Source organism: Quercus suber, unplaced genomic scaffold, assembly GCF_002906115.3.
Source record: "Quercus suber isolate HL8 unplaced genomic scaffold, Cork oak 2.0 scaffold_10, whole genome shotgun sequence".
NCBI lineage: Eukaryota > Viridiplantae > Streptophyta > Magnoliopsida > Fagales > Fagaceae > Quercus > Quercus suber.
In genome coordinates, this window is record NW_027069476.1 from 2,447,463 (window position 1) to 2,458,058 (window position 10,596).

Here is a 10,596-nt window from a genome sequence, read left to right on the forward strand (position 1 = left end):
GGGGAATAGAGATAGTGGACATGCGTGTGGAGGAGAAAACAAGAAAAAAGAAAAAGAAAAAAAGAAATGAAACGTATGGATGAAAGCGAAATGAAAGAAAGGAAAAATAATATAAATAATTAAAAATCCTAATTGAAAAATGTTACTGTAAGGACTCAATTTGAATTGAGTGTTGGGTTTTCAGCCCAACAAGCCCAAACAATACATTTATAGAGAGTGGGCTGACAGGCTTAGGTGCTGGCCGTTGATCACCATGCCCAAACTTATCTTTAAAAATGGCTAAGTGTTTTCTTACAAATGAGGGAATGCTCCTCGGCCTGTGGCCGAGGAGGCCTTTCTTTCTCCCCCTTTTTTTTGGCTTTACTAGCTCTTCTTTTATAGTTTTCATCTTCCTATCTTTTGCTTCCATCTGTTGGTTGTCTATTCGCCTTTTTTCTGGTCGTCCATCCCATCAGAAGCTTTATCGATACTCAAGTGGCTCACTCTGACCAACGTTATCCTGCCAAGGGGTTACCTCTCCATTAAATGCGGCCAGGAGGGTTAGTTGAGTGCATTAATGCGAGAGTGACAGCTTACTTTGGGGTTAGCCCCTCCCTGAAATCACCTTGTCAGCCGAGGACAAGGTATCCTCGGCGTGGATTCAAGAGAATAGGCTTCCCCCATTCTCTTCAGAAATAGCTTGCGCTTCTCGGCATGGGCCTTGGCCTGCTATATGATGGACGAGGCTATCAGGCCCACGGACCCACAATAGCCCCTCAAAACTCTGCTGCACGTTCCTCGAACGGGGAGGAGGGTTTTGATACATGCGGATCCACTGGATGAATGGCCTCACTTTAGTTTATACTGATGCTGGCGGCTTCTTGACTGCCCGATGCGCGTTTTTAGCGTTTCGAGAATTAATGGGTGCCCACATTAAATTTTTGACGGCACCACGTTTCCCACTTTCAACGGCATGATCTCCTGCCTTTATGAGAAAGCGGTTTCATTTGGGAAATTAAGGAGAGTATAAATACCTGTTTTGACTTGCCTGGTTTCATCATTTTCGCGATTATCATTATTGATGCATAGTTTGAACTTGATTCGACTGGCACATTAGCTGAAGAGTATCGTCATACCTCTGTAAGTTTTCCTTTTCTAGTGACCCAAATTTCCTTGATTTCACTCTTCTTTTTCTTTTTTAGAGCTTTTAGTTATCTTTGGGGAATGGGTAAGTTTAAGGAGTTGGTTGAGTCGAGAAATGATGAACAAATTCATTGCTGACTATGGAATACCCGGTAATGTGAACTTGAAATACTGCGAAGAGGGAGAGTGGTACTTAAGAGGAGAGAGGGTGAGGTCGTAATTCCAATAGTTGCTTTTGTAGAAGGAGGGATGAGAATCCCTATGAGGCCGGTGACCCTCAATTACCTCAGGCATTTCCGCCTGTCTCCCACTCAGTGTGCAGTGAATGTGTTTAGGATACTAGGGTGTGTAGATACCCTGAATGAGAAAATGGAGCTGAGACTGACTCACCATGATGTGAATTGGTGTTATAACCTTCATCACCTGACGGGTAAGACGTATTATATGAAGACAAGGACGATAGGGTTCGTCTTATCCAGTGTCTTCCTGACTCCAATAAGGGGTTGAACCAAGATTTCCTCATAGTGTCGGGAGAATGGCACGACGGTTTCATTGCCCACCGTAGAGGGGAAGCCAGGTAGGGCGTCCGAAGTACAAGATAATTTAGGTTTCAGTGCCTTTGCGTTTTATACCTATATACTCAACTTGGTTGACTAATCATAAGAATTTCACTTTTCTTTTCACAGATCCACACGCCTTCGCACGTCACTTCCACCTGGTCAACAAAGCGGATTTGGAGACCGTTCTCAGGTGGAACTTTTCTTGAACGAATCTGACAACCAAGTAGAGCTACTCATAAATCCTCGGGTGTGACCAGCTCAAACGTCATTCCCTGTTCCGCAGCACGTAATTAGAGCTCGTGATCCTCGGCTTACACAGATTACCGTGGTGGAGAGCGGTTTCTCTTTACTGGGGGGTCTTACATACCTGAAGGTATTCCGCTATCAGGTCCCTCTTCATCCCAGCAAGTAACGGTGGCCGAGAAAGGACCGCCTAAGAAAGCAAGGGAGGTGGTGAATGAGCTCCTCCGAGGACGAGTATAGTGTATTTGACTAGCTGATCAGCCCGAGATCCCCCGTGACCTAGGGGATCCTCACTTACGAAGCGATCTTCAGTCTAAGATTGACCCAACGCCGTGGTTTAAGGGCAGCACAAGGACCATCTCAGTCTTGACCTACTCGAAGGTGGTTCCAAGAAAATACCGAGGGAGTTACAACCCAGCCCCCAGCACCTCAGTCCCAGGTCCAATCATGCAAACCAGGGCATCACCCACCCTATAATAGCTGCCCCTGCTCTTACTGTCCGGGTAGAAGGAGATGAGCCCTTGGGTAGCAAGTACCCATTGGTCTTGAACTTGTGGGTCCTATTCATTGTGTCATGCATGATATCGATGCGAAATAAGACACTGGTGATGGGGACTTCAGGATTTTGATAGGGAGGGCTCCATAATTTTATCTTTTAGCTGGTAGAGAATTTTGGAATCCCAAATTCTAATGATTATTTTTTTGCTCCATTAGAATTGGATCCTAATCTAAGGTGGGAAATTGAGATTTTCAGTAGGTTTGGAAATGAAAAGGGTTTTGGTTGGGATAATATGTGATGAATCTGGAAGCAAGTGATGTGTTGTCGTAGGGCAAGGGGGAACAAACAAAACCTGATTTAGAGCTCTTGGAGATCTGGTATAGCTTCAGTTTTGAGGAATTAGGGCTAGGTTTTGGTGGGGAATAGGCTAGAAAATGATAGAGATTATAGGGTTTTCAAAGGGGAAAGGGAATAGTAGGGTTTGGGGATGAAACAAGGTGAAAACCAAGATTTGGGTTGCTGTGAACAGCAACCTTGAATACTAAAAAAAAGAAAAGAAAAGAAAAGAAGAAGATAAATTCTATGCATCGCACCTAGACTTCCTAAGCTGCATCACACAAACCATAAAGAAAACATCATAGCTCTTAAATTCTGAAAATATTAATCCTCTCAATAGAAGGCATTACAACCCTATAAATAGAAGTCTAATACCTATTCCTAGTTGAATGGATTTCTTAAAACCCTAACAAGACTTGGACTTGGACTCCTTAGGCTTTTACTTTTAAGCCCAACTAAATAACCAAACTTAAATAAAACCCAAAAGAAGATCTAATGGACTGTTAGTACAGCTCATTCTAGAATATTGCGAATTACAAAATTGCCCTTGATACATGAAATCAAATATTAAATATAATAAATCTATCTTCCCATTGCCTCCTGCATCATGTGTGGTCCATGAAGAAGTGAGAGGGGCTGGGTAGTGGAGAACAAAAGTAGAGAAGAAGGAACAAAAGCAAAAATAGGGAAGAAAGAAAGTAGACAAAATGATAATATTTCACAAAAAAGAAAAAAGGAGAAAATGAAAAGAAGAGAACAAGGAAAGAAAAGGATTAAAGGAAGAGGAAAAAGAGGAGAAATAATAAGTAAATCGCATGAAAATGCCAAGGACATGCTAAAATATAAAAGTAATTATTATAATATAATAAAAATTGGCTATTAATTGAATTATTTGGATTTTAAATATGAAAATAAGAATTTATAAAATAAATTATGTCAAATAATTATAAATTGTACAATGTCTTCTTTTATCATTTCTCACTTTAAAACCTCTTTATCAATTTGGTTACCAAACAAGTGTCTTTAAAGCACTTTATTATCAAACACCAATTTTAAGGAGTTTTTCAGTTAAAACTCTTTATTGCAAAAGCTCTAGATCTAACCAACCATATGGTGGTTTTGTTTCTTTCTGGGTGGATAACTTCTAAATTCCATAAAAGAGATTTTGAATATTAAAAAAAAATGTCCATCTGCCTTCCTCTTCTGCATGTAGGGTGGATAGGAGTTTTAGCTTTGAGTCCTTCTAAAGACGCAACAAAAATTCACTACAATTTTACTACATTCCCAAATTAGCCAACTGCCTCACACATGGGTACATCTCAATCAGCATCCAATATGTGAGGTGGTAGGCAGATTTAGGAATGGGAAATATTAGTGAATTTTGTTGTGTCCCTAACTTTATTATTTAGCTTAATTGGTTTGCTGGGTGTATAATAGGCATTGAGAATTTAGGGAATGATATTGTGGAACATGAGTGGATCTCAAAATCTAAGTTTGCAGATAAAGAGATATATATTGCATTTCCAAAATTTGAGGAAAATAAGTTATTGTATAATTGGTCAGTTATTGGGACTCTGTTGTGTGACGTGCGGCATTATCTGAAATTTGTGTTGCAGTGCCCATGATACAAAATCTGGAGACAACATTGAAAGCTGGTGCTGTCCCTCAAGTTCCACAATTTAGACCTTCAATGGCCCAGCCTTTGCAACCCGTGACCGCTGCAAAATCTGAAGCACCAACCAAGTCTGAGGATCCAAAGACAACGAAAAATGCAGTCCCAGCTGCTGTCAAGCCTGCAGGAGAACAACAGAAATTAGTAGTCAATGGGGTTGGAGGAGACCCTCTCGGGAATGCTCGGAGCAAGGTGCAGGAGGAGATCTGCAATGAATTTGCTGCAATCATGTTTGTATAATTGGTCAGTTATTGGGACTCTGTTGTGTGACGTGCGGCATTATCTGAAATTTGTGTTGCAGTGCCCATGATACAAAATCTGGAGACAACATTGAAAGCTGGTGCTGTCCCTCAAGTTCCACAATTTAGACCTTCAATGGCCCAGCCTTTGCAACCCGTGACCGCTGCAAAATCTGAAGCACCAACCAAGTCTGAGGATCCAAAGACAACGAAAAATGCAGTCCCAGCTGCTGTCAAGCCTGCAGGAGAACAACAGAAATTAGTAGTCAATGGGGTTGGAGGAGACCCTCTCGGGAATGCTCGGAGCAAGGTGCAGGAGGAGATCTGCAATGAATTTGCTGCAATCATGGCTACCGGGTCATTGCGTGCAAGTGAGGCTGCAGCTCTTGCAACAAGAAGAGTTATGCAAAGATATGGGAATACAAGTTCTGCAATGCCACAGAGTTAAAGTTTAGAATAATGAGAGGTGATTCTTTTCAGGGTGGTTGCAACTTTTAACTGTTATTTGTTGAGTGTGGGTCTTTAAGGAAGACCCATCATCTGGATTGATGATTTATAATGTAACTGTGGGGCTCTAATTTAAGCTTTGCTTTTACTGACCCACTGGACACTGGCATACGACACTAGTAAGCTTGAGGGGATATTGATATTTTATTTATTAAAATTGTAGATTGCACCCCCTCAATAATGGACCATATTGATTTGCATTTTAAAATAAATTTAATTATGGATTCTGATGTTATATGGTGTTTTGATTCCATTAAATGTCACTTAAAAGCTTAAAATAATGTAATTTTCATACAAACAAAATTACATTGTTTTGAGCATATTGGAATTCCTTTTTTCCATTTTTAGGTTCTTTTACTTTCACATGCCATCAAACTGTAGACCCATTGGTCTTAGTGCTCCAAGCTCATTTTGTCAAATTTTGGGTGGGCCCAAGTTGACACGAAACATCCATTTTGCCCTTCAACCCTTTGCTCTTCTATTTCCCTTTATCTGGCTCTTGTTTCTCTCATCGGTGAGCATGGTTCACTAGTGATGGAAGGAAATGCTTGAACTAAAAAGCTTGATATTTGTTACAGCTGTGGGCTTTCATAGGCTGTTGCTAATCTTTTGTGGGCTTCAATTGGTTGATTCCATCGAATGGCTTTTGGACTTTATTGTCCATATGGATGGGCTTTGAAGCTGATGTTATTGGGCTTATTATGGACCCATATTGAATTAATTTTGGATGGCTATTTCAAATGTGTGGGTTATACTTGCAGTATGTGGACTTCGATGGGCTTTAGGCTGATTATATGGGTTTCATCTACTCATAGATTTAAAATCCATAAGTTTCCACCCTTAAAATTTGGTTCTTTAGAGCAAGGAAGTCGATACCGTACCAGTACCGGCCGTACCGGCCATACCGGTCAATTTCGGGTAATACCGGCCGGTACAGAAAAAAGTTTTTTTATTTATTTATTTATTTATTTATTTATTTATTTTTTTTTAAGTTTTTTAATTTTTGTTAGGATAGAATGGTAACTTATTTCTATTAACTTATTAGTATTATTTGTTTTCTTAGTATGCAATGGTAACTTTTAAACTTTCTATTTTTTATATTGTGTGTGTGTGTGTGTGTTTTTTTTTCTTTTAATTGATACTAAAGTCTAAAACCATGAATAATTAGTTTTGAATTGAGGAAATGTTTTATGGTAAACTTTTATATTTATTATAATATACACACACACACATACATGTATATATTTATTTATAAATATAAAAAATAGCGGTAAACCCGAAACGGTACACCGGTATTGACCGGTATCCGAAATATATCGTACCGCTGGGCAAATCGATATAGCCTCCGGTACGGTATTGACTCCCTTGCTTTAGAGTCTAGACTACCCATCTAAATTAATCATAATGTATATGTTACAAAATATTAGTTCATGTCACCATCTAAGGAATAATGTAATTTTAATGCTCAATTACCTTTAACAGTATAGAAATAAGTTTCATTAGAAGGTAATGATTGTCTCTAAAATTACTTGTGATGCTTTATGTAGACCCACTTATTTGTTGGAAAGTTTTATACAAGGATTTGATCTTAGATTCAATCTAAGATAGAGAAGATTATATAACTATATTTTCTAGTTACAATATAAGTTGGGAAAAGTGAGTTATGCTAGGATAGTGTATTTGAGGATCCCAAATCCAAATTCATTTTGTTAGGAACAGTATGATCTATGGATGCTCCGAATTATATTGGGTGGGAATGACTTTTGAAATGTTTAACTAGATGCTTGAACGTGATTGGGCATCTTGGAACACAATATTATCGTTATCGATCTTCTTTCAACATGACTTTTGGGTTCAGAGTCTTAGTACTTTTGTTGAGATGTGGAATCAAGGTGTTAGACTGAATTCCATGACCTATGCAATTGAATACAATACAGTATCGAATATATATGATCTTGAATGGGGGTATTAATTCGCATGATTGGATTGTTCAAATGGAACTACTCTTGATGTTCTAGCTAGTAGTAGTCTTGTTGATAGCTTAACAGAACACAATGCAGATTCGTAGACTTATTTAATCAGTGGATTTGCATATTTTGAGTTAGAGGAATAAGCCTTGGAATGGTTTAATCAAATGACTATTGTCTTGGATGAGTTTTCTCTTGCAACAATTATTTGGCTTTAGTTCAGGCGAGAAGTATGTTTCAATTAGGAAACAGCTACATGGATGTACAATCAAGACTGGAATAGGTTCCTCTGCTGCTATAAGAAATTAGTTGCTAACATGCACTATGTAAAGGAGAGTCTTAAATAAATAAAATTTCTAACGTACCAAAATGAAAATAGTACAATTTTTCTCAAAATTTCAAAAGGTAAGTTTGTGAAAATATTAATTTTTTAATAATTATTTAAGGGAAAATTACTACCTACCTACAAGTGGTTTGATCGAAATTTAAGTTGCCTACCTGTGGTTTGAAATTTGACACTTTACCCACCTGAACTTAGCTCAATTAGATTTCTGTAACCTATCTCTATTAAAAATTGGGTTAAATATGCAATTTTGTTCAACTTTTATGTCTCTCTCTTTCAAAAACACTAAAAATATAAAAATACAAGTTCAAATAAGATAATAAAAAAAAAAAAAAATCTGGTAGAACATTTGCATCATGGGATTTCAAACCACAAGTAGACAACTTAAATTTCGATCAAACTTAATGTGGGTAAAGTTGTAATTTGCCTAATTATTTAGAACAATTTGTATATCATTAAAAAGTATATAGAATTTTGAAATTATTTTTTAAGTTTTAAACAAACTTTCTCAAACCCAATATTTTCCACCCTACGGTACAAAACATAAAAAAAAAAAAAAACATATCCTAAAAATTAATAAAAATCAACAAAATTACAATTCAAAATGAAAAAAGAATAAAAAAAAATCAAACTCACATTAAAATCAAACTCCAACTCCTGAATATGTAAAATATGTGATGTGATGAAGCTAAATGTCCAATACATAATCAAATTCAAGATTTTTAACAAAGCTTTGAAGTCACGCAATAGAAAGAGGCGGTTGATCTCAAGTAAAAGTGTTGGTTTTGCCAAGGCATCCCCTTCCCCCCTTAAAGCCAAATTTCTAGTTTCGTCACTGACAGGGTCGATACCTTAATTTTATTAACATGGCACACAATCCACCCAATTTACTTAGATTGGAATTAATAGGCCTAGTTCATCATTAACACGCCTAAAACCGTTATACATGAAACTTATTAAATTTAAAGATTTAGAAAGACTGTATATTTTTCCTCAAGTTTTTAAATTTAAAATACGTTATACAACACCATTTTATCGTTTATGACAAAACCAAGATCACCAAAGGAAAAGGTGCAGTAAGAAAAGCACCACAAAAACGTATTACATTGAGTAGACAATAAATGCGGCTTCTCACACACACACACACAAACACACACAAAACGTTATCTAGTATGATAAATTATCAAATACCCCTCCTAAACTCTTGAAGTAAAATGAAAACACTAGTAATGGAAGCACCATATGCATGGGTTTATTTATAAGGGAAAATTCTTACCCAACTAAATTTATTTTTGACGTCTCCTCCACTTCACCCTTCCTGCTGGATGGCCAATTGCAAAAGACTATAATCCAACTGCTCTTCCTTGTGATTATAATTTGTCCAACAAAAACACCAACTATAAATCCAAATCCATATCCCATAGCAACTACCTTCCAGCCAAACTCAAATGGAAACTTTGATCCTTGGTTTGCTTCAAAATTTGAAGGTGGAGTTGGTGGGTCCTTCGAATTGGCACATCTTTTGGACAGTGGGCTTCCACACAATTCTACATTTCCATCAAATGAACTGTTTTGAAATGTGAGAAATTGTTTCCCTTGTGGTATAGGCCTTGTAAGATTATTATGAGACACATTCAAGAAAGCAAGGAAGGTGAGCTCCACTAGTTGTGGAGGAATCTCTCCAACTAGCATATTTTGAGAAAGATCCAATGATTCCAGGTTTGTTAAGGCTGCCAATGACGATGGGATAAAACCAGTAAGAATATTGTTGGAAAGGTTAAGCATGTGAAGCGCTTTTAGATTTCCCAATATTTTTGGAATTTCTCCTTCAAACTTGTTGCCTGATAGATCGATGGCCACAAAGAAATCTTGGATTCTTGAATATTCTGTTTTTATGCCTTTGTTTGTCAATGTCATTGAGTAGGCATATGACGGCATTATCCAACCACTGCTTGGAATTTTTTGCATCTGACTATATGCTTGCATATACATTAAATGACCTTCATCAAAGCTTTGCATGGATTTCCAAATTTGGAAGTATTCAGATGGAAACTTACCACTAATATTATTGTTTGAGACATCAATTACTTGTAATTTTGGGAATCTTGAAATTATTTCAGGTTTTCCAATAAAACCATATAATCCATTTGACTGCAAAATGAGAACCCTTAACTTTGGAAGAATGCCCAACCAAGAGGGGAAAAAATCAATTATATGATTGTTTCCAATATCAAGAAATTCCAATGTTGTACAATTAGCCAATGACCTTGGTAAAGGCCCCTCAAAATGATTTTGACTCAATTTGATCATCCGCAATTTGCATCCTTCCATGAATATTTGAGGAATGCTGCCATGAAAGTTGTTGTATTGGAGATTAAGAACGGAAAGGTTTCTCAAGTCTCCTAAACAATGGGGAAGGAAGCCACTCAAGTTGTTGTATGAAAAATCAAGATAAGAAAGAGAACTAAGTTCACAAATCATTTGAGAGATGTCTCCAGTAAGCATGTTTTTAGAGACAGAATAATAAACAATGGATGGAGCTGGAATTGGAAGTGCCCCTTGAAGCTTGTTGTTTGCAAGGTACAAAATTTGTAGACTACGCCAAGGGAAAGCATTTGGGGTTTGATCAAAACCTGTGAGTGAGTTTTCTGACATGCATAAAATCAAGAGAGTGTCTATACTCAAGTTAGAGATCCATTTTGGTATTTGGCCATGAATGTTGTTTTGAGAAAGGTCCAAAACTTCCAACTGATCTTGGTTTCGAAGGAACTTTGGGAAGTCACTTAAATTACAAGAACCCAGTTCTAATGACTTAAATTTTTGAAAGGTAGAATTGGTACTAGGATCAATAACCAATGAAAGATTGTTATAAGATAAACCGAGGTGGGAGAGGTTATTGAGCTTTCGAAACAAGTCAAATTCTATTGTGCCTCTCTAGTTATTGTCAGACAATTCTAAAAATTGAAGATTCAAAAGGTTGGAAATAGATGTTGGAATTGGACCACACAATTTATTGTATGGAAGCCATAGAGTATTTAGTTGGGTGAGGTTTGCTAGCCACGATGGGATAGGACCGGTTAATTCATTCCCACCAAGTGCTAATGATGT

General features: G+C 37.3%; 3 protein-coding genes across 3 annotated transcripts in view; 2 read left to right on the forward strand and 1 right to left on the reverse strand.

Moving 5' to 3' along the window:
* The window catches only part of LOC111995996 (uncharacterized), an 8,614-nt gene extending 3,942 nt beyond the window's left edge, over window positions 1–4,672 (forward strand). Inside the window, exon 2 of the mRNA XM_065778261.1 lies at window positions 4,377–4,672. Within this exon, the coding sequence (XP_065634333.1) occupies window positions 4,377–4,672 (296 nt within the window). The remainder of the gene's footprint in view (window positions 1–4,376) is intronic.
* A 66-nt stretch (window positions 4,673–4,738) lies between these two features.
* On the forward strand, window positions 4,739–5,119 carry LOC136069564 (uncharacterized). The gene has a single exon (XM_065778263.1). The coding sequence runs from the start codon at window positions 4,739–4,741 to the stop codon at window positions 5,117–5,119; it is 381 nt and encodes a 126-aa protein (XP_065634335.1).
* A 3,641-nt stretch (window positions 5,120–8,760) lies between these two features.
* On the reverse strand, window positions 8,761–10,143 carry LOC111995988 (receptor-like protein 41). The gene has a single exon (XM_024027931.1). It carries the CDS (start codon window positions 10,141–10,143, stop codon window positions 8,761–8,763), a length of 1,383 nt encoding a protein of 460 aa, XP_023883699.1.
* Window positions 10,144–10,596: the final 453 nt, after the last annotated feature.